The sequence below is a fragment of the Diachasma alloeum genome, unplaced genomic scaffold (genome assembly GCF_001412515.2).
Source record: "Diachasma alloeum isolate Michigan unplaced genomic scaffold, Dall2.0 Dall_scaffold_00289, whole genome shotgun sequence".
Taxonomy (NCBI): Eukaryota; Metazoa; Arthropoda; class Insecta; order Hymenoptera; family Braconidae; genus Diachasma; species Diachasma alloeum.
Genome location: NW_021680428.1, coordinates 31,969 through 53,993, shown reverse-complemented (window position 1 = coordinate 53,993; position 22,025 = coordinate 31,969). Strand labels below are relative to the sequence as shown.

Here is a 22,025-nt window from a genome sequence, read left to right as displayed (position 1 = left end):
TGAAAAAATAAACAAGCAAAATAAGAGCGAGGGTACTACACATGCGCACAAGACAACGGTGATCGCGAGTGGGGGGACGCGCTGCACGCTCCTACAAAAAGGCCCAACTCGATGTTTATGTTTAGTATAAATTTGAAATTCAACGTGAAATCGAACAAATGGCGACGGCATTGCTGAGGATGGGATTGCGAGCGACGGGGTCGAAGGGGGTGAATTTTGAAAGAAGAATCATTCCCGCTATCACCAATACATTATTGGGAGTAGAAAAGATGGATACTCGGCAAAAATATGAGGTAAATACACTGATGGCATACATTGAAAACTGTCTTCTCCTCGCTTAACGGTCTTGAAAAAGGGCTATCACTCCTCCTTTATTTCATTCGTAAAAGGCGTAGGAAAAAAATTCAATATCTATTGCTCTTCGTTTTTTTTCTCCTTCGCGCATAGTAACAGTGTTTTCCGTTTAATATTTCTAATTAAATGAACTTCATGACTTTCAGATAATTATTATATTGTTATAATAAATGCGTTTGATCGAAATTGAGCCCAAGGTAACCGATATCCACTGAAAAAAAAAAAACAAATCCTCTTTGCCCACACGTTCTGGGCCTTGTTTGCGAAAGCCTGTGACGTCATATAAAAAGGCCCCTATCCCCCATGAATTCTAACGGCCTTAGAAGTATACAACGCAATTTCCAAACGCAAACTTGAAGGCAATTACATTTGTCTTGATCAAATTTATAAATTCATATAGCACGATAGTCAATAACAATAACAGAGATAAATTCAAATAAACATTTTATAGTTAATTTCTTTTGAGCAAACTTGTTTTTGCTCAAAAGAAAAAGTATTGCGTTGTATGTTGGAGGTGAACGAACTACCATGAACTCGATGAAAATCTTAGGCATTCTCTTTTCAGTCGAGCTTCAAAACAAGTTCATGTTTCTAGTGATAGAGATAAAACTTAATTTGGAGTGATAAGCGAGAAAATATCTATTTAGATTGAGTTATTTCTCAGATATTGGTTGTCTTGATATTCTTCCAAAAATCAGGCATTATATTTTACCACTTTGCTTCTGAATTTTAATTGAGAAAAATTTCATGAAGAAGCTGTGAAATTAATGGAAACCCATTCTACTGATCTCAGTAGAATGGATTTCCTTCTATTTTTTAAATCTTTCGCTTCTGCAGTTTGCGAGGACAATGTCGGGCAAGAGAAATGTTCACCACAGGCCACAGGCATCTGCATCTGTTGAAGTGGAGAGTGACAGCGACAGTGACTCCGATACCGAATCCAAGGTATGTCCCCTTTTATACGTTGTATAATAATAATAATTTATACACTCGCATACGTAGACATTATTCAAATTCGATTATCCATTATTCTGAATCCACTACATGCGCTCGCCCCTTTTTACGAATACGTAGAATTGATTTTTCTTTTTTGGATCCATTCAAGGACTTTGAACCGGTTTTTGGAAATAAAAAAAGGGAGGAATAACGAAAAAACGAGATAATCGAATTCCCTGACCTTAATTCGGAGCGAAACGGTGATTTATGACACAAAACAATAAAACAAATTGATTTCACACAAATTTTGCAGAGTACTTAATTATTTTCAAATTTGTTGGAATTTTCTCATTTTATTGTTGAATATTCTGTAAACAACATTATTGGAGATTAAGAAGTTATTATTATACACGTAATGATAGTATTATCAACCTTCACCCAATTTCCGTCGATTATGCAAATAATTGTGTGCGTTATTGATGCGGGTAAAAATCATTTGCTGCTGGTTTTTTTTTTAATCAGGGTTCTTCTCCATTCTGGCGGAGGAAGATGCGAACTCTCCACAGCCATTTGGATGTGAATAAGGACGGTGTTATCAGTTATGAAGATTTTATGCTATTGGCCGAGAGATTCGCCGATTTGGGTCATTTGACACCAGATGCCAAGAAAGAATTCCAAAAAGTTTTGAGTGTAAGTTAAATTACATTAAAATAATATAGTTATAAAAGATGCAAGAATTAGAAATTAAAAATTCATGACTGCATTCAGGAGAAAACTTCAAGACTTTGCAATATTTCTACAAACCCTTTGTTTACCAACTATAAGTATAATAATAATAGTAATACACAGCAATATCGATGTAATCACTCAATGACTTGATTACAGGACATGTGGGAAGAACAATGGGGCGAAATAAGTCCATACAATCTCGTTGGTATTGAACAGTATTTGGAGGAGATGCATCATGTGGTGAATGACTGCTCTCTGAAGAGAAAGTGTCATAATTTCCTGCCCTATTTATTCAAGGTAAATATTTTCGTTGATATCCTCTCGAGCAAGGATAGAATTTCAACTAAAAATTTCTTTCATTCTAGTAATAAACTCATTTGTTTCTTTGTGTTTTCAGGCTGTTGATCATGACCATAACGGCGTAATAACAGTTGAAGAGTTTAAACTCTTTTTCCGATGCCTTGACCTGGAAAACGATCATGCAGTTGTTTCCTTCACATTCATCGATACCAATGAGGATGGAAAAATCACCCTGGATGAATTTGTATCACTTGGACGAGACTTCTTCATCTCTAAAGACCATAACAAACCCAGCAAACACTTTTGGGGACCACTCGTCGATTAAATTATCAAAATGGTTGACGAAAACGAAAATTTTGTGATAATTTAAGTACTGCGAGATCATCACTTTTTTTTCATCTACTATATACATTGATATTTCCGCTTTAAAATGTAAGGAGATCATTCACTTTAGTTTTATCAATCATTACATATACTCATTAAATAGTCACATAGTAATAGGATTTTTTTTGTTTAGTTTTTAATGTAAAAATGATGATTTTTATTCTCCATATACAATAAACATTTCTACAGTTTTATAGAATTGAAAATGATGGATTTACGATTTATTTTCTTGACTTACGGAGAGAGAAACCTTCACCTGTGAATGCCTTGAACTCCTCAGTTAGTTTTTCCTAAGAATATAAGATAAATTACAAAAGGGAATGGTTTTATGGAGATGGGGCCCGACTTGAAAATACATAAAAATAGTCTATAATATTACACTCACCTCTTTAACATTAACTGGTTTAACATTGCGTAGAAACTTGATTGTACCAATTTTATAATCATAATCAGGAATGCCCCTGACATAAACAGGCTTCTGAATATCAGTTTCATAAGGTCCAGAGTCTTTTCTCTTCTTACCATCCAAACGATTGCCCTGACCTTTGAATGCAATGAAGCCAGTCGCCTCTGGCATCATATCCACAGGATCAATGTTCTCCTCTTCCTTTTTAATTTCACGAACTGGCTCTTTGTATCCAACTGGTGGAGCGAATTCAACGTTCATATCACACTCGATTATGCTCACTGCTGGGCCCGGTCGTGTCTCCAGGACACACATCTCGTAGATTCGTTGATTGTACTGGATGGCAATAATATCTCCAGTGGTGAGACATGCGAAACTACGGAGGCCATTCTCGAGGACTGCTTTGGGATTTGTTATATCGAGAAAGTCTTCTGATTGTGGTTGAAAACGAGAGAATGTGGCCACTGGTAGGGAGACACTTTCGATGTTAATCATTTCACTTTCTTCAAGAAGCAGATTGTGCATCATCTGGAAGGAATTGATAGTTCAAAAATTATTTTTAAGAAATTTTTCACTCTTTCAAATGCTAACAATTTTACAGGCTTTACCCAGTAAGGAAGGTAAACCTTGCCCTCATCTGCAACAAATTCCAGGACTCCACAGTGAGTCACTCGATTTGTCTTCTTATTTGTTAATTTGAATAGCATGGGATAAACAATGTTCAATCTCGTCAATTGATCCAGTGCTGATGGTGGCATTATAACTGAAACCAAGTTATAAATAATTAATAATGACGATTGGCATCATGCACAAATGAGATATTGTAAGGTATATCGATTGTATTGGTACTTTTGCCTCCTCGTTCAACGTCCTGTCGCTCATTTCCGGGTAGCATTGACACCGAAAAGCATTTGTACTGAGTGTTGAAGGGTCTCGGAATATCCGGGAACATGTTAAACGAAAACTGTAACAGGAAAAATATCAAGTGTACTCAAACTTTTCAAGTTTCTAACCTCTTGATATAATTTCATACGTAATCATATTATTATACTTTCTATTTCTATATGTCTTACCATTTTTTATATTGATACTTGAATAGAAGGAGAGTATTGAAGTTGAATTTTTTTTCTTTTATTAAAGTAGATTCAGTGAATGTAATTTATTATATGAACAATAGTTTCGGAAATGTGATGTGTAAGATGATAAACAATTTTGACAAGCTTAGAGTTGGTAACCAGCTGATTTTTGTTTTGCCACGACTCGCCAACTCGCTTTCTGTCAGCTTGGAGCGCTGCAGATATGTGGCGGGGGCGAGTAGGAGAACTTGAAAAATTTAATGGAGGTAGAGCAAACTAAAAGTCAGCTAAAAGTAAGAAAATATTAATAGTTTAATTCAATTATTTTATTTTCATATAATTATAAAGTTATTCATGTTTTCACACATTAAATTGCATTATTTTCGAGCTTTCTTCTTCTTCTGTCTTTTTTCGTCTCTCTTCTGCTCCTTTTCATTTTTATACTTATTTCTCTGCTTCTCTTGCCGTTCTTTTCTCATCACTCTTTTCTTCTTCCTTTTGTCCTCTTCAGAAGATGATGATGACGACGATGAAGTTGATGACGTAGAGGAAGAGTCTGTAGGATAAAATGGAAAAAGAGAGAAAAAAATAAATAAAATTACTCATTTGCATTATCTTTTTTCAAGTACACAGAGATATGTCTTACCCGAACTATCAGATGAAGAACTCGAACTATCAGAAGAGCTCGACTCCTCTTCCGAAGAGGAGGAGGAAGCTCCCTCCCCCTTGAGGAAAACTGGTGGTGCCACAGGTTTAGGTCGATTCTTCAAATGTTCCCTTAAATCATCAGTCAGCCCACCCAATCCAATTGATGTAAAGAAGTTGATGGCAAATCTAGTATCCCTGGGATTCTCTCTAGGAAAGAGTCCCTCGAAAGCTTCCTGCAGGGTGACATCCTTTACCCTTGCATTCAATTTGGTGAGTCCCATGTATTCGGCAAGTTCTTGGAATAGAATCTTAATGAAAACCCTCCCAGAACTAGTGGTATCATCTTCATTCAACTTGATACAACTCAAAACCCCCCAGGATATAGAGTCCGTGAACAACAAATGCGCGAAGAACTTGGCAACATTTCTCAATTTATTCATATCCAACCGATGGATCGTGTCGTAAGAATCCTTGAAGATCTGCTCAAACTGTATGATATAAATTTTATTAATTGCGCAGAATCTTCCGGATAATAGCCCATAGAACTTTTCATATGTCCTCATCTCTGCGCAACAGTCCAAAAACATGTGACACAGTTCAATCTCTTGTCCAGGCTTCAACTGCATCTTCATCAGTTTGTGTGCACACTCTTCAAAGTCGAGTGAAGACTGAATGGTTAAGTAAATAGTTCTCCTCAAAGCCGTTAAATTTGTCTCAGTATTATCTACAATGATTCCCTCTTTCCTTTCTCTCCCCGCCTCAGCCGCCGCCGCCGTCGACGCCGACGCCTCCAACCCCTCCTCATCGGCCTCCTCATCACTATTATCTACTGAATCATCTTCATCGTTCTCCTCCTCGTCCTCCTCCTCATCATCCTCATCATCACTATCGTCATCTAAAATCTCCTTCCTAATTGATTTGTACTTCTCCTCACTATTAACATATTCAGGATCAAATTTGAAAACATTGAGAATATCCTCAGAGTCCACTGGCTCATCTAGAGTCATTAAATGAGTGTATTGGTCGTCTTCTTCGACTAAATCCAACTCACTGGGAACAGCCTCATGATCCTTGAAGCCGTCTTTTCTCACCTGGAACATTACCTCAATCATATACTGTACCCTTTTATCAAGTTGTCCTTCATGAAGAGTATTTCTCAGGGCTGCAAAAACACCCTCGACCCCTCTCTTGGATAACTCTGTGAGCTTCATTCCACATTCCTTGAGAACAGCAATAGCAACTTCTATTGAGTCATCAGTTGGTGTTTCTACCAGCATCGTCAGCAGCTGAAGAACAAGAATTTCATGGGCTACACATTGATTGACGAGGTGTGCCATAAAGGTACCTGAGGAAATACATAGGGGCTTATCATTCCTCTTAAACCCTCTCTTGAATTGATTAACTAATCTTTTCAAGAGTAATTCTCCAATATGAGGAAATTTCGAATTGATGACTGCTGTTAGAGCTGCATAGACTGGAGTAAACGTTGGGGATGCTGCTTGTGCTTGGATAATCGATCTAGCTAGTAGACCCCTACCCCTGATAATATTCTCCCTGAATAATTCTCTTGTGATGAGTCCAATGTTACTGGTGTTGACCTTATTTATGTGACCGTGAATAGATTTTTTCAGAGCCTCCCAGGCGATCCTCTGATAAGCAGCTCCACTCTTATCAGTTATTTCAGCCTGCATGAGTCGCAGTTTAGCTGGGGGAATGTAGGCTCCTCCTGTTTTCGATGTCAGAAGATCAACTGTTCGCTTTTCACTGGGTTTTATCATGCCAGGCGTCTCCTTCTCCTTTTCCGGTGATTTCTCTTTGTTTTTACTTTTAATAGGATTCTTGGAGTTATGATGATGATGAGGTTCCTGATAGGAACCTCCTGATAGCCGGTAAGTCTTGTTTTCAGAGACGTTCTCCTTGTCTCGATCTTTGCGGCTCTTGGGAGCTCCACCGTAGAAACGATCTCCGACAATATGCTCCTCTTCGTTGGAGTCATCCGCTGGACGTCTTGGTGAATGCTCCCAGTACCTACGACCTGGCAATTCCGGAGTTCTCCGACGTGACGACATATCATCCCTTCTATCTCTTATCTCTCTCTGTCTCTCTCTATTTCTACTTCTACTTGTACTCCTCGAACGCCTTCGGTCTCGATGATTTCGTGACGACTTTTTAACTCTCCTGGAGCGATCGCTGTGCATCTCTGGTGGAGGATCATCATCACTGTGTCGAGATAATTCCCCTTCATCTCTATCCAAAGGTTCTTGTCGAGGGCTTCGGGGGTGATTGGGATCAAATGTACGACTGGCCACGTCAAACTCGTCATAGGCACTTGGAGATTTTCGTGGACTTGAACAAGTCGTTCTTTGAAATTCTACACATGTTTTATTATTTGATCGGGGAGAACTTACGGAAGAGTCTGAAGAAGAGTATTGGCGTTTTCGTTTTTCGTTCCTTTTTTTTCTTGATTCCATGGTTATTATGATTAGTATTTATTATTTGATTATATTGCTCAATTCAATGTGTATAATGTAGTATATAGATGTTTGTCATAACCTCAACCAATCTCAACTCAATCTCTCTTCATTGATGATTACGCGGTTGCGCGTCGTCGTCAAAATAAAAATTTTTCATGTTCTTCATGTTGGTATGGTAGTAGAGTGAAGGAGGCCAGTTGAGACAGTTGGGAATTTAAAAATAAGCCCAGGAAAAAACCGTTGGACAGTAGCTGCTTTTGGAGAGAGCGGTTGCAGCAGGTTGCAGCAGTTATTGGAGAGGAGAGAGAGTTATACATACACTGAATGATTCTTTGAATAATTGTGCCGACAAGTAGGGAATATTAGGTGAGTAATTGAATAATTAAGGGATAATCATCATGAGTAAAGAATAAAATTATAAAAATTTTATATTGATCATGTCGTATTAGAGCATTTATTTTTTGGCCTTTGAGCTCCTGCTGTTGACAAAATGACTGAGGAGTGTTTGAGGGTGGCTGTGAGGGTGAGGCCATTAATTCCCTCGGAAGTAGCTAGAGGATGCCAAAATTGTATCAGCGTTGTTCCTGGAGAGCCTCAAATACAGTTGACTGGCACCGACAAGGCCTTCACGTATAATTTTGTGTTTGGATCTGATGTGGGGCAGGATGATGTTTACGACACGGCAGTAAAGGACATGATGCAAAATATATTCAAAGGTAATAGATATTTGTAATAATTAATTATGATTAATTGTAAAGAGAGAGAGAGAGAGAGAGGGAGAGGGGAGAAAATAGTGTGAAAAATGTGATTATTGTGACTACAGGGTACAATGTAACAATTCTCGCCTACGGCCAGACCGGCAGTGGAAAAACTTATTCCATGGGGACAAATTACTCGTTCACCAATGATCTCTCCACTGGTATAATCCCCCGCGCAGTTGGGGACATTTTTTCCACAATAAGCCAAAAGACTCTTGATAACTGGACATATAAAGTAACTGTCGGTTTCATGGAGCTTTACAATGAACAACTCTACGATCTGTTAGCTGACAAGCCGACACGTAAAGACTCTATCGTGGACATTCGGGAGGACACCAATGGAATCAAAATCATTGGGCTAACTGAACGAGAAGTGACCTGCGCCGAACAAGTTCTCCAATGCCTGATGTCAGGCTCCCAAGGCCGAGCAACAGGTGCCACAGCTATGAATTCTCAGAGCAGTCGATCCCATGCAATTTTCACTCTCACTGTCTGCCAGCAAAAAAATAACGATTCCAACTCTGCCACTACTTCAAAATTCCACTTGGTTGACCTCGCTGGATCAGAACGAAGCAAAAAAACCCAGGCAACGGGTGATAGATTCAAGGAAGGGGTTAGTATCAATAAAGGTCTTCTTGCCCTTGGAAATGTTATATCAAATTTAGGTGACAATGCAGTCCACATTGGATATCGAGACAGCAAGTTAACTCGCCTCTTACAAGACTCTCTTGGGGGTAATTCCATCACCTTGATGATTGCCTGCGTCAGTCCTGCTGACTACAATTTTGAAGAGACCCTCAGCACCCTAAGATACGCAGATAGGGCCAAGAAAATAAAGAACAAACCAATTGTCAATCAAGATCCCAAAGCTGCTGAAATCAATCGACTCAATGCTATTGTTAAAGAACTTAAATTATCACTTATCGAGAGAGCTCCTGCCATTAATTGTCCTCCAGAGCATCAAGAGCTTGTCGAGAAGAACAAAGGGCTTCAAAAGAAACTTCGAGAGCTTTCTGAGCAATTGAATTGTAATTTAATGGAATTCATGGGAATGCACGAGAGAGCTGAAATAGCTGAGACTAGTAGGGAAAAATTGAGACAGGAGATTGACAAATTACTCGACGACATCCAGGCTGCTATCAATGAAACAAATATTGAACAAGTCTTACTGAAGCTGAAAAATATTCAGGACAAGATATTAAAAATTCAGGAGTACCAGAAGAAATCAGATGCCGAGATAATTCATCAGATATCTCTTGAGGATAATCCAAATGTCAAAGATGCCAGTATCAACAGTACTCTCAATGAATCATCTCTGGATGAGGAACACACTGAGCATACACTTCTTCAAGCTGCTCGTAACAAAGAAGTAACCAACATCAATCGACAATTAGCTTTGAAGGAACAACTTGTGGCTAAACTCTTATTAAATTCTTCTCAATTGGAGCATGAACATGATAAAGAGATGGATATGGAGAATGAGATAAAGGCCCTTCAGGCTGAAAAGGAGCAACTGTTGAAGAACCTTGAGGATGTTCAGGCGAATAATACATCAGCCAAACTGGCTGAGGCACGTCGAAAGAAGGTGAAGGAATTGGAGAAAAAAATAACAGAATTGACCAAGAAATATGTGGAACAGAGCAGGATTTTAAAGTCGAAAGAAAAAGCCGTCGAACAGGTGAAGAACTTGACCCAAGAGATTCACAGCATGAAACAGATGAGGGTCAAGTTGGTGAGAGATATGAGAAAAGAAGCTGACAAATTCCAGCAGTACAAAGCACTGCGAGAAAGAGAAGTTTACAAACTCAAAGATCAGGATCGTAAGAGAAAGAATCAAATTGAGCGTCTTCAGATCCTTCACAATAAGCAACAAAGTGTAATGAAGCGAAAGATGGAAGAGGCCTATGCCATGAATAAAAAACTCAAAGAAACTCTTGCATTGCAGAAGAAAATTCGAGCAAGTAGGGAGGAAAAAGGGAAAAAAAGTAAGGATTACATTCAAAGGCTTGTTAATCATGAGGTTGCAGTTATCCAGGAGACAATTGATGCACAAAATGCACTGGATATGCAGCTAAAGTATCGTGAAAAAATTGCTGAAAATTTGAATCACTTGAAAGCAACTGCAGAGCAAAATCCATCGGATTATTTGACGAGGGAGATTAATGATCTTGGTGAGTATTTGGATCTGTGTACCATAAAAATACAGCATATGCAGCAAGAGATTGTGGCATCTGACCAAGAAAATATGGTGAAAAGTAGACTGGAAGGTATTCATACTATTGGAGAAGTCAAACAAGTCTGTCAATACTTGTTTGAGTGGATTGGACAAATACACAAACAGCGCAAACTCGAGTTGTCTGAAGGTCAGGACAAGTATGACGAGTTGATGATGGCTCATGACGCAGTGCTTACTAAACTGAAGAAAATTGAGTTGACACCTTGTGTTAGTTTGGAGGAGCATCGTCAGGTACTTGAGGAGTTGGACATGTACAAGAGGATGAATATTCAAGTGAAGAAGGAGGAGGAAGAGGACGGCCACGGTGGCGGCGTCGGTGGCAACAAGGATGAGAAAATGTCCAATGCAAGTAAAAGTCGAACTGCACCCAGAAAAACAATGTGTGTTAGACCAACTGTTTTAGATAAATTTGTTGGAGATCTGGGGAAGGAAAACTGCGAGACTGATGAGAGCTTCAATGATGATCCTGATAAAGATCCAGATTGGGTGAGGACTCCACTTGCGAAACGTTGGAAGAGCATTGGAAATGTCAAGAGATTTCCTCATAGCACCGAGGGCAAAGGGACAAAGAGGTCGTCCGCAGACTCGGCCGAAGACACCTGTCTGAGGTGTCAGTGTAAAACCAAATGCCAGAATCATCACTGCAAGTGTCAGAAAAATGGGGCAATGTGCTCGGAGGAGTGCGGCTGTAATCCAGCAAAGTGTGAGAATAGGAATAATGGGCAAATAACCAGGTATTTTGATGAAGGGCCCAATGAGCTTGCTGGACCAGTAAAGAAGATTAGGACTGAGTGATGAGTGATGAGGAGGTATCCATTAATTTTCATCCCAGTGTGTTATTGTTACACTTTGTAGATTTAGGGAGACTCAAGGAATTTTTGTACATGATTTTTAGGGGCTTTGAAGAAAAATTTACAAAAACAAAAATATCGCTCAATTAATTTCACATCTTGTATTGTTATATTGATGAAACGCATTATCTTCATAATAATTAACTTTACCTAAAAATGTCAGGATAGTCTTTATTTGTCAATCGTTCTCCGACTACAGTGATAAAAGAATTTTGTAATATTGATTAATATGAATAAATAGGACATTCTCGACAAAATTTTCTCTTTCATCAATTATTCTCACCTCTACCAATTTTTTCAAAAGCATTTCGACTGCTTTTTTCAATATACCTATATGTGATGATGATGATGATGATGATGATGATAAGATAAAAGACATTCGGATTGGCACGAACATAACACATTTGTCGAGGCGGTCGAGGCGGTCGGGGCGCGCGCGAAACACCCGAGAGATACCGAATGTTCGTGACGTGTCATGGCAGCAATCGTGTGATATGATATGCCTCAACTGCCTCTCAAGAGAGAAGAGAGCTGTATGTATACGACGTTTGATCCTTTAATCCCTAATGAAGTGCATTGAAAAAAGTCGAAATTTAATGGACAATTACGCACCCCGATGATTAATAAATTAATCAAGTGTATGAATTGAGTGAAATATTTTTATAAATAAACACACAACGATTGAAACTGCAACGTAGTTACATAGAGAGACAATGGCGTGTTCCATGAAAAATTTTATTTTTTTCTGTCTTTTGTGTTTATTAAAATGTGCTGTGAGTTTTTACCTGCCGGGATTGGCACCTGTTAATTTTTGTAAAGCTGGGGATGGCACTGGGACGTGTAAAGTGAGTAAAAATATGAAATTTATTAACCCTAGTATATTGAGAAATATATTTTTTTAATAAAAAGTCGTGGTCGTTGTCACGTCAACACATGGAGTTTTTTTTTTTTTTTTTTTTTTTNAGATAAAAGACATTCGGATTGGCACGAACATAACACATTTGTCGAGGCGGTCGAGGCGGTCGGGGCGCGCGCGAAACACCCGAGAGATACCGAATGTTCGTGACGTGTCATGGCAGCAATCGTGTGATATGATATGCCTCAACTGCCTCTCAAGAGAGAAGAGAGCTGTATGTATACGACGTTTGATCCTTTAATCCCTAATGAAGTGCATTGAAAAAAGTCGAAATTTAATGGACAATTACGCACCCCGATGATTAATAAATTAATCAAGTGTATGAATTGAGTGAAATATTTTTATAAATAAACACACAACGATTGAAACTGCAACGTAGTTACATAGAGAGACAATGGCGTGTTCCATGAAAAATTTTATTTTTTTCTGTCTTTTGTGTTTATTAAAATGTGCTGTGAGTTTTTACCTGCCGGGATTGGCACCTGTTAATTTTTGTAAAGCTGGGGATGGCACTGGGACGTGTAAAGTGAGTAAAAATATGAAATTTATTAACCCTAGTATATTGAGAAATATATTTTTTTAATAAAAAGTCGTGGTCGTTGTCACGTCAACACATGGTTTTTTTTTTTTTTTTTTTTTTCCAGGTTACATTAAACCCTAGCTTGACTCTATTGAAATTGATTTATGAATAATTTGTTGTATGACATGATATCATAAGTGGAGAAATTATCTTAATGATTCATTGGCTGGGTAAAGGCATCAAGACACCTTGATAACCTCACTAACTCGGTAGTCAAGTGAACGAGATGAGACAATAAAGTTTTATTTAATTTTTTTTCTATTAATAAATTGGCAATATGCTTGCAAATGGACATGTTTCCTGGTGTGGATTAGCTAAATCTGTGAATCATTGAGAGAATTTATGAAAAACATAATTTTTGTTTTATTACTCTGGCAAAAAATAATAGTAATGACATAAATATTAATGTTTTTCAATTTTCAGTCCGACATAAAGCTCTATGTCAACAGATTGAATACAGTCGAGTCCGTGATTCCTTACGAATATCACTAGTAAGTAAAATGTAAATTTCATTGATTTGAATGACATTTTCGTCACGTTCTTTGCTGATATTGCACCGGGTGGGCAATGTTAGCAGCGAAATGATAAAATGTGATGTTTATAGTTAGACATTTTTATTTAATAATAATTATAATGGGCGAGAATACATTAATTTGTCAAATTATTCCCTAAAATCACTCATCTTGAGTTAAAATTCATCTCCTAATAAGTAACATAGATAATTTTCCTGGCATTTTAGCTTCGACTTCTGCAAAGGTGATGAAAGCCAATCACCAGTTGAAAACTTGGGTCAAGTAGTGTTTGGCGAACGAATTCGCCCCTCCCCTTATACTCTCTCCTTCCTTAAGAACATGACCTGCGAGAAGCTCTGCACGAAGACATACGTCGGTGGTGATGAGCAATCCGAGAGGAAATTAGAACGTTTGAAGAAGGGAATGGCCTTGAATTATCAGCACCACTGGATTGTTGATAACATGCCAGTGACCTGGTGTTACCGCTCAGATGAGGATAGACAGTACAGGAGAACAGGGTTTCCCATGGGATGCTTCTCAAGCGAGAGTCGATCCCTCCAAGATACTTGCAGCATGAACCCAGCCTACAGCAAGCCCAATAAATATTATTTGTTTAATCACGTGGACTTGAAAATCACTTATCATTCTGGGGGTTCTGAGGAATGGGGCAATACCTTTGGTGAGAAGGGCGGGAGAATCATCTCGGTGGAGGTATCTCCAAGGAGTATCAAGCATGATGATGCCCGTGCTCTTGATTGCACCTCCAAAGAACCACTGGAGATCCGTTATGAGAAGCTCAAGCCTGGAGAAAATCTGGATATCACGTACAGTTATTCCGTCAAGTATTACAGGAATAACACGATAAAGTGGTCATCTCGGTGGGATTACATACTCGAGTCCATGCCTCATACTAATATTCAGTGGTTTAGTATCCTCAACTCACTGGTCATCGTGCTCTTCCTCTCGGGCATGGTTGCAATGATCATGCTTAGGACTCTGCATAAGGATATTGCTAGATACAATCAGGTATAGTATCACTTATTTTATATTTTTAGTAAAAATGTGCGTAGAATCAAAACTTTAAAGACATTTTCCGTCTCTCTTTCAATTAAAGGCTTTTTCTGGGTATATTAACATTTTTGTTGCCTCTTTTGTGATTTTTTTCTTCTTTTTTTGTCTGTTGTCTGTGTTACGATAACGCAGGCCTACTTTCAGATTGAATCTGGTGAGGATGCACAGGAAGAATTTGGATGGAAATTGGTACATGGCGATGTGTTTCGTCCACCTAGAAAGGGAATGCTGCTCTCGGTATTGCTTGGCTCAGGTGTACAAGTATTCTGCATGACATTAGTCACACTGGGTGAGGCCAAAGTCCATTTATTATCACTCACTTGCAATAGCCCCCAGGTGGTACTGATTACGGATTATGGTGTTATCAATTGTCAGAAAAATATCCATTAAAATTTATCTGTCAAATTCATCATCATGCAGATAATTTATCATTATCGTATGAATATTAAAATAACAAGGATTTAATAATTGGCATTTGATATATTTGACAATATTCACTTTTAAAACATTCATGTCAATACAATTGAACTGTATGGTGGCAAAAAAATGTATTCATCGAAATTATATCTATTCATCAACAGCATTTGCATGTTTGGGATTTCTCTCCCCGGCGAATCGGGGTGCTCTAATGACTTGTGCTATGGTCCTCTACGTATGTCTCGGAACGCCAGCTGGTTACGTATCTGCACGAATATACAAAAGCTTTGGAGGAGAAAAATGGAAATCCAACGTTTTGCTCACTGCTATGTTAAGTCCAGGGTAATCAATTGAAATTTTTCAACAAAAAGACAAGTTTTCTTTTTTTAATCCAATTATTTTGCATTTATTTTCTTAGAATCGTCTTCAGTTTATTCTTCATCCTCAATCTTGTATTGTGGAGCAAGGGAAGTTCAGCTGCTGTACCTTTCAGCACGCTAGTTGCCCTCCTAGCTTTATGGATTGGTGTCTCTGTGCCATTGACTTTCATTGGAGCATATTTCGGATTTAGAAAACGAGTAAGTTGAAACGAAAGACGAAAACAAAAACAACATGTAATAATGGAGTGGAATGAGTTTGAAGAGAAAAAAAAATGACTCCTTGAAAATGCGATAAATAACATGCATGATTATGTCTAGGCACTGGAACATCCAGTGAGAACGAATCAAATTCCCCGACAAATTCCAGAACAAAGTTTCTACACGCAAGCAATACCCGGAGTCGTAATGGGAGGAGTACTACCATTCGGTTGTGTATTCATTCAACTTTTTTTCATCTTGACTTCCCTCTGGTCTAGTCAAATGTACTATATGTTTGGATTTCTATTCCTTGTATTTCTTATACTTGTCATTACGTGTTCTGAGACGACGATACTACTCTGCTACTTCCACCTGTGTGCTGAGGTAATAATCAAGACATTTATTTCTTCAAATATCCAATTATAAATATAAATTGCACGTATTTGCAATTATTTGTATTGTATTTCATTGATTACAGGACTATCACTGGTGGTGGAGGAGTTTTCTAACATCTGGATTTACAGCTGTTTATTTATTAATATACTGCATACACTTTTTCGTCACAAAATTGAATATTGAGGATGCTGCCTCAACATTCTTGTACTTTGGATATACACTCATCATGGTATTCCTGTTCTTCCTTCTTACAGGTAAATTATTAACAGACAAGTCAAAGTAATATGTGAAAAAGGAAAAAACCCTAAAACCTAATAATAATTCTTCTTCTCTTCTTTTTATTTCTAGGTACAATTGGTTTCTTTGCTTGCTTCTGGTTCGTCAGAAAGATCTACAGTGTTGTAAAAGTCGATTGAAAATCTAAAAACTCAAACATCAAATATGTGGAAAAAGAAGAAGAAAAAACCTCTCATTCAGTGTTGAGGCCATATTTTAATCAGTATTTGGAAGATTAAAGTACCCAAAATCTATGAATTCTCCTTCTGTTCATTGGCCTTGTCACAATAATTTTCAATAAATAATAGGGCGGAAGAAAATAACAAACAAACTCTCCTCCTCCTACTCCTCCATTTCCACTGAAATCAGATAATTCTGTACAAATCGGCCATTAAGCTCATATCGCCTATTCATTAAAATTGTTTTCATTCTTTATGTGTTTACGTTTCTCCAAATATAGCTGTTCGTGACATTGAGACATTTTTGCTCTACCTTTAGTAAAATAAAGATAATATTATATTATGATAATGCACATTCTATAATTCGTCGACTTTTGTAAATTAATGAAACAAATAATCACTGTTTCATCGTAGAAATAAGAGTGTGAATAATATAAATAAAAAGATATTTGATAAGTTATGAAGGTGTGAAAATTGAAAATTAATGTGTTACAAAAAAATGTACATGATAAAAAGGTCTCTTCTAAACTATCATCTCAAGTCTCGTATCAATATGAGAAATGGTAGCCACATCTATACTGATCACCTATTAGTCACCTCAATGTCACTTTTGAAATAATCTTTCAATCCCCTCGAGATAAGATTGAATAGTAAATGACTAAACTAATTTTTAAAAATAGGAGGAGTAACAAGACAAAAATTAAATAAAGTACTTTCCAATATTCACTTTATTGTATTTCTATAATTTTACATATAGCAGAACATGAGGTATACACGCAGCAGAATTTCATTATGTCATTTCCACTGCGTAATCTCACACTAGCAGTATTGCATCTGTTTTCAAACTAATCAAACAATTTCCTTTTCTCTTTTCTTTTCTTTTTTTCATTTTTGTTACGAGGCAACTGTACACTTTTTCATTTTCAGTACTTATAATGAAAAATTCACAGAATAGGTATTTCAGCTCATCATCGTAGTCATTATAAAAGTTAAACAATATATATCAATAATAAATTTTCATCCAATTTCCATATCATATTGCTCCTCAAATAATTGTAAATCCCTACTTTAATTTAGTCTGCTGCCTTATCAATTTATTGGCTGATTTCATTTCACGATTTTACGAACGAATAACATATCAACCACAATATTCTTTGATGGGCTTATCGAAAATAATGAAAAAATGTCAAACATTTGTATTATTTCAATTTTCAAGTAGTTATTCCTATAGTAATAATAATCCCACGTTGTGTGCACACTACAATCCATTGTAAATTCATAATCTGCTGACTGGTGATGCTGAGATTCATGAATTTGAATCACATTTGTTGACTGTGAAGACCTGCAAGAAGGATTTTTTAATGCTTTGATTATGAGGAGCCAGGATAATGGTAGTGTGAGCGATAATCCCCAAGATATTTATTGGGTTCGTACAAGAAATAATCATCGATATTTCATTTTGTTTTTGTTTCTATGTTTTTCCTGTTCAATTTCTTTCGTTAGAAAAAAAAAAAAACAAAATTGGAAAAAAAAAATTTCCATCGTCAGAACTAGTAAGTGAAGTTGATTAATTTTAATTATTTGGATTGAATAAAGGAACGTCTAGAGAAAACGCATAATTCCGCCTGAATTTGGTTGAAGAGTAAAATTGTTTTTGTACAACTGAATGATGAAAATGAAACAAGTGTCTTTATTTAGCTTCTAAAGAAGTATCGAAGCTGTGTCAGGAAATTGAATTAAGATTGAACGAATAAAGAACAAACTGTGAAATAAAAATTGATTGGTTAGGGTAGGTGTATTTATTTTCTGGGACTACGTCGACGGCGACCATCACGATTTCTCTCAGCACGTCTCATCTCTTCGAGCCGTCGTGCGTGCTCGGCCATGTGTTGTCGTCGCATCTCTTCCTTTACGACAATCTGAAAATGAATAATTGCATTTATTTCAGTAGAAGGTGGTTTTAAATCCAGGGGAAAAAGATAAGAGAAGAGATGAAAAAATTATCAGTTTAAAGCTACAAACCTGCTCATTAGTGAGTGGCAGCCAATATATGCAGGGTGTAGCTTTAGTTTTCCTGAAAAGATCATCAAGAAGTTTGGCTGGTGGAGGTTCATCCTCTTTTTTCTTGAATTTCCTCGCAGGTGCTGGAAGGTGTGCCTCAAGAGTTGGACTGCGACTCCGTTGTCTTCGCTTTTTGTCCCTATCTTTTGTCTCCTTCTCCTTATCCTTTAGCAAGAGATGTTGACCATCTTCTTTACCTAAATCCCATTCTCTCACAACAGTTACCTAGAGACAACATAAATTAATTCAATGGATAACTCAATTTATGATTTTTAAGTCTTTGTATTTGATTTATACCTTGGTAGTAGCATTTGATTTTTCATTACGCCCCCAGTCCTGTTGCCATGGGTCTGCCCCAGAAGAGGCTTCCAATTTACGTGAGAGAGGCTGATCTTTGGAACATTCCTTAGCCTTTTCCATTTCCTCTTTCACAGAGTACTCGACTTGAATTTTCTTAGGATTGGACGTTGGCCATGATATTCCGTGAAGGGCCTGTCGTGTTTCGAACGCCTGATCCTCATTAGCATACTGAAAAAAATACAATTTTTATTTACATTTTTTTTTGGTGCTCAACTTATTTGGTGGAAAAAAAAAAAAAGAAAGAAAGTACAAGCTACCTCTACAAAGCATTTAGATTTAATTCTATCGATCCAGAATCCATTCTCGACAATGGTTCCTGTACGCGACAAGAGTTCCTTTATTTGATTCAGTGTAAAAGGTCGAACTAGATTTTTGATTAACAAGATACTGGTAGGCTGGGCAACTGGTGGACTTGGGGAGAGTAACTGTGGTGTGTCCTTTACAATTGATATCTTTCGTCGTGCACCTGCAATTCAACATTGATTACCATTCATTTGATGAACCATCGACCAATAAATAAATAACAGTGGTTACCTATATGATTATCCTTCAAAGTATCATTTTTAATCTCGCTGTCTGCCTTTGATTTATCTTCATCGTTGGCCATTTGACGTTTGTCCTTGCGACGATTACGATCCTCATCATCATCCTTTGATAAACGAACCTCGTTTATTGACAGGGGTTTTGCACCAGGTACTAAAGCCTAAAATTTTTTATATTAAAAAATCAAGATAACTCAATAAACCGTCTGCGTGAGAGAGTACCTTGAGAGAATCTGTTGAAATTGACAATACAGGTGCTATATCTGTACTGAATGCTGTACCCCAACGACGTCTCTTTGGAATGCTTTTAGACTCATCAGCAACGTAATTTTCCTATTGTAAAACACACGAAAAACAATTCAACAATAATAATAAAAAAATTAAAAAAAAAAAGCAGCTCTACAATAATTTAATAATCATCCTTTACCTACCTTATCTTGACTGGCATCATTTGCCGAGCCAGCATCATCCTTTTTCAATTCTTCTGTCGATATTCTCGAAGTACTGTAACAATTTCCATTTTCAGAATAAAATTCAAATGATAAAAAAATGAAAAAAAAAAAAAAGAATAATTTTGTGGGGGAAAATACTTACAAAGACCTCTTTAAATTCACTTTAGCTGGTCTGCAAACATTAGGCTGTTTGACTTCTCTTACAGGAGTTTTATCATTCTCCACTGTAGAAGAAATTATCACCTCGAGTTTATCCTCTTCCTCACATATGTCATCCTTCTTGCTTTCCTCCACCTCCATGACTCCTTTACTAGGTGACTTTTCTCTGTTGCCTTTAACCTTGTTATTATCAGCATCCAAACTCTTCTTTCCACTCTTCTTCTTCTTCTTCTTTTCCTCTTCCTCCTCCTGCTCCTTCTCCTGCTCCTCCTCCTCTACATCTTCATCATCCTCTTCTTCCTCCTTCTCCACTTGGTCTTCCTCCTCCTCGTCCTCTTCAGTTTCACCTGTATCAGAATTAGAAGAATCCCGGTACTTGTCACGATGCTTTCTTCTAACAGAACGTGTTCTTGAAGGTCTAACACTCTCATCGTTAGAATTCTCGGAGGAATTTCTCCGTTTTGTCTCTTCAATCATTGATTTTCCCTCATCATCGCTAGGATCTTTAGCAAATTGATGAACAGAATCAGTGAGTTGACGAATGGTATCAACATCGTCATCCTGAGATTCCTTTTCATCTTTTTTTATATATTTTATTGATTTCTCCACATCTACATCTGTCACATCCTCTTCTGTTTCATCTTGTTTCTCTGACGTCCTCGAGTAGTCTTCAACTTGCTGCTTGGCTTGCTGTTCCTCTTCTTGTTGTGCAATCTCGATATTTTCCGAAACATTAGCATCATCACCATGAACCTGACAATTGTCAGGATCATCCTCATTTCGTTGAGTTGCTTTCGTTTCCAGTTGTTCAGGTTCCGGAGATTCAGCGTGTCCTTGATCTATGTTTGGTTTTACATCAGACAAGTCGACTGTAGTTTCAGGCGGCATCTCCTTGCTATCACTTACCTCTTCGCCAGATTCCCTTTGCCTTTCCTTATCCTTGTCAGTCGTTGAGGAGGTATCATCGGCCAATGCAATATTACCAGAATCCGTCTTATCGTTGGACGTTGCTGGTCTCTCGTCAGCAGAGTCAGCCTCCTCAGCGATACCCTCACCCTCATGCCACTTGTTTACTCTTTTTCTACTCAATGATGCATCTGATGTCTCTGAGAGATTGCGTTGTCTGCAGAGTTTTAGTTTTTGTATTTCGCCAGGAGATGCGTCAGCCCTGGCTACTTTCCATACGCAACCACCATCGTCGAGGTCACCCGTAATCTGTTGATCTGTTGAGGACACTTTCGACTCGGGCTCTTCGACGAGCGTTTCCGGGGTTTCTTTGCTTGATAAACGGGACTGAATTTTGAAGTTAACATTGGGCTCCTTTTCGGCGGCTAGCCCATCACCCTCGGGGCTGTTTGAACGCTCTGGGGATGTAGATGGTGATTTTTTTGCACGTCTGCGGTTCGATTTACGGGTTGGTTTCTCTGGTTTCTTCTCCGGAGATGACTTGCCCTTGTTACGCTCACTTTTACGACGCATTTTCCTGGAATTTTTTTTCCGTGCAAGTGGTAAAACATCCCGCCAGACAGAGAGAGATTTATAATTCTATATTAGTATTATTATTATTAAAGCCAGGCCCAATATTCACACAGGCGCGGACCAAGTAATAATAATAATAATAATAATAATAATAATAATAATAATCATAGCATCGCATTATAAAATCATGCTCGTTGGGGGATAACTTTAATATTACAATTTCAATGGTCAAATCATTCAATGTAATATTTTTTGTCTAAAAAAAACATTCAGTCTCCATAGAAAATAAACAATTAGGAATGAAAAAAAAATCATAAATTTTTAAGTAAATTTAACCAAGTAAAAGTTTTGAGGACATATCATGTTAAAACATTAATTTGTTACTCTGCATTTGAAATGATTGTGCGTTGAAGGATATTATTTTATTATTCTCGGAGACATATTTATCATGGAAAAATATGATTTATTCAAGTTTAGGTTAGTGATAGAGCCTTCCAAGAGCGGTGGCTAGCGGTGGCGGTGAATTATCAGAGGGAGAAAGAGGAACCAAGAGGTTTGGATTGGCGTTTTGAATGTAGCGTTGCATTGATATATTTTTTGGTTAGTAGTATGGAGAGGCCCAAACTCGATTATACGCAGACAGATGAAAGTTGATGGCTACATACCTTTCAATCCACCTGTAAATCAGTTGATTGTTTGTGGAATACTCCTCGCTATTGCAGCAACCTTTATTTATCACGATGTTTTAATTTATTTTTACGACGCTTATTACATCGCCTGGCTGCTTCTGCTTCGCACATCCACCATCTCTCTTTTTTTTTACCGAGCATAAACTATGGCGTTGTTTGGTCGGTGATATTGGTGGCTGACATATCGACAAGGGCCCCAAAACAAG

At 37.6% G+C, this 22,025-nt stretch overlaps 6 protein-coding genes across 11 annotated transcripts; 3 read left to right on the top strand and 3 right to left on the bottom strand.

The window, feature by feature from the left end:
• Positions 1–2,909, top strand: LOC107038941 (sarcoplasmic calcium-binding protein). Its single transcript, XM_015258305.1, has 5 exons — positions 1–293; positions 1,192–1,299; positions 1,813–1,980; positions 2,176–2,316; positions 2,417–2,909. The coding sequence occupies exons 1-5, from the start codon at positions 159–161 to the stop codon at positions 2,642–2,644; spliced, it is 780 nt and encodes a 259-aa protein (XP_015113791.1). The 5' UTR covers positions 1–158; the 3' UTR covers positions 2,645–2,909.
• LOC107038938 (ubiquitin recognition factor in ER-associated degradation protein 1) lies at positions 2,818–4,363 on the bottom strand. Its single transcript, XM_015258300.1, has 5 exons — positions 4,183–4,363; positions 3,959–4,073; positions 3,718–3,872; positions 3,089–3,637; positions 2,818–2,993 (listed from the first exon to the last, which is right to left on the bottom strand). The coding sequence occupies exons 1-5, from the start codon at positions 4,183–4,185 to the stop codon at positions 2,925–2,927; spliced, it is 891 nt and encodes a 296-aa protein (XP_015113786.1). The 5' UTR covers positions 4,186–4,363; the 3' UTR covers positions 2,818–2,924.
• A 116-nt stretch (positions 4,364–4,479) lies between these two features.
• On the bottom strand, positions 4,480–7,432 carry LOC107039025 (pre-mRNA-splicing factor CWC22 homolog). Of its 2 annotated transcripts, XM_015258455.2 has the most exons (3): positions 7,242–7,330; positions 4,832–7,179; positions 4,480–4,741 (listed from the first exon to the last, which is right to left on the bottom strand). In XM_015258455.2, the coding sequence occupies exons 2-3, from the start codon at positions 7,029–7,031 to the stop codon at positions 4,563–4,565; spliced, it is 2,379 nt and encodes a 792-aa protein (XP_015113941.1). In that variant the 5' UTR covers positions 7,032–7,179; positions 7,242–7,330; the 3' UTR covers positions 4,480–4,562. The 2 variants fall into 2 exon arrangements, with proteins under 2 accessions (XP_015113941.1, XP_015113940.1); XM_015258454.2 differs by having other exon boundaries at positions 4,832–7,432.
• Positions 7,433–7,465: 33 nt separating this feature from the next.
• LOC107039024 (chromosome-associated kinesin KIF4) lies at positions 7,466–11,399 on the top strand. 2 transcript variants are annotated; one of them, XM_015258453.2, is made up of 3 exons: positions 7,466–7,673; positions 7,781–8,023; positions 8,131–11,399. In XM_015258453.2, exons 2-3 carry the CDS (start codon positions 7,798–7,800, stop codon positions 11,094–11,096), a joined length of 3,192 nt encoding a protein of 1,063 aa, XP_015113939.1. In that variant the 5' UTR covers positions 7,466–7,673; positions 7,781–7,797; the 3' UTR covers positions 11,097–11,399. The 2 variants fall into 2 exon arrangements, with proteins under 2 accessions (XP_015113939.1, XP_015113938.1); XM_015258452.2 differs by having other exon boundaries at positions 7,467–7,673; positions 7,757–8,023.
• Positions 11,400–11,577: 178 nt separating this feature from the next.
• LOC107038912 (transmembrane 9 superfamily member 2) lies at positions 11,578–16,803 on the top strand. 4 transcript variants are annotated; one of them, XM_015258261.2, is made up of 9 exons: positions 11,578–11,997; positions 13,072–13,139; positions 13,388–14,186; positions 14,376–14,520; positions 14,813–14,990; positions 15,067–15,226; positions 15,347–15,610; positions 15,705–15,876; positions 15,971–16,803. In XM_015258261.2, exons 1-9 carry the CDS (start codon positions 11,866–11,868, stop codon positions 16,036–16,038), a joined length of 1,986 nt encoding a protein of 661 aa, XP_015113747.1. In that variant the 5' UTR covers positions 11,578–11,865; the 3' UTR covers positions 16,039–16,803. The 4 variants fall into 4 exon arrangements, with proteins under 4 accessions (XP_015113747.1, XP_015113745.1, XP_015113746.1 ...); XM_015258259.2 differs by having other exon boundaries at positions 14,364–14,520; XM_015258260.2 differs by lacking the exon at positions 11,578–11,997 and adding an exon at positions 12,175–12,594.
• On the bottom strand, positions 16,788–21,971 carry LOC107038910 (apoptotic chromatin condensation inducer in the nucleus). The gene is made up of 9 exons (XM_015258256.2): positions 21,796–21,971; positions 19,635–21,134; positions 19,472–19,544; positions 19,263–19,373; positions 19,033–19,201; positions 18,756–18,964; positions 18,436–18,666; positions 18,100–18,363; positions 16,788–17,996 (listed from the first exon to the last, which is right to left on the bottom strand). The coding sequence occupies exons 2-9, from the start codon at positions 21,128–21,130 to the stop codon at positions 17,877–17,879; spliced, it is 2,673 nt and encodes an 890-aa protein (XP_015113742.1). The 5' UTR covers positions 21,131–21,134; positions 21,796–21,971; the 3' UTR covers positions 16,788–17,876.
• Between the last annotated feature and the right edge of the window lie 54 nt (positions 21,972–22,025).

Coding starts and splice junctions, on each gene's coding strand:
- LOC107038941 (XM_015258305.1), top strand. CDS start 159: ATGGCGACGGCATTGCTGAGGATGGGATTGCGAGCGACGGGGTCGAAG. Junction 1,981..2,175: donor AATTCCAAAAAGTTTTGAGT/GTAAGTTAAATT, acceptor ACTTGATTACAG/GACATGTGGGAAGAACAATG. Junction 2,317..2,416: donor TCCTGCCCTATTTATTCAAG/GTAAATATTTTC, acceptor TTGTGTTTTCAG/GCTGTTGATCATGACCATAA.
- LOC107038938 (XM_015258300.1), bottom strand. Junction 3,638..3,717: donor AGGTTTACCTTCCTTACTGG/GTAAAGCCTGTA, acceptor AATTCCTTCCAG/ATGATGCACAATCTGCTTCT. Junction 2,994..3,088: donor AACCAGTTAATGTTAAAGAG/GTGAGTGTAATA, acceptor TTATATTCTTAG/GAAAAACTAACTGAGGAGTT.
- LOC107039025 (XM_015258454.2), bottom strand. CDS start 7,304: ATGGAATCAAGAAAAAAAAGGAACGAAAAACGAAAACGCCAATACTCT. Junction 4,742..4,831: donor TTCTTCATCTGATAGTTCGG/GTAAGACATATC, acceptor TTTATCCTACAG/ACTCTTCCTCTACGTCATCA.
- LOC107039024 (XM_015258453.2), top strand. CDS start 7,798: ATGACTGAGGAGTGTTTGAGGGTGGCTGTGAGGGTGAGGCCATTAATT. Junction 8,024..8,130: donor GATGCAAAATATATTCAAAG/GTAATAGATATT, acceptor TTGTGACTACAG/GGTACAATGTAACAATTCTC.
- LOC107038912 (XM_015258259.2), top strand. CDS start 11,866: ATGGCGTGTTCCATGAAAAATTTTATTTTTTTCTGTCTTTTGTGTTTA. Junction 14,187..14,363: donor ATATTGCTAGATACAATCAG/GTATAGTATCAC, acceptor ACGATAACGCAG/GCCTACTTTCAGATTGAATC. Junction 14,991..15,066: donor ACTGCTATGTTAAGTCCAGG/GTAATCAATTGA, acceptor TTATTTTCTTAG/AATCGTCTTCAGTTTATTCT.
- LOC107038910 (XM_015258256.2), bottom strand. CDS start 21,130: ATGCGTCGTAAAAGTGAGCGTAACAAGGGCAAGTCATCTCCGGAGAAG. Junction 19,545..19,634: donor GTGAATTTAAAGAGGTCTTT/GTAAGTATTTTC, acceptor AAATTGTTACAG/TACTTCGAGAATATCGACAG. Junction 18,667..18,755: donor AATCTAAATGCTTTGTAGAG/GTAGCTTGTACT, acceptor TATTTTTTTCAG/TATGCTAATGAGGATCAGGC.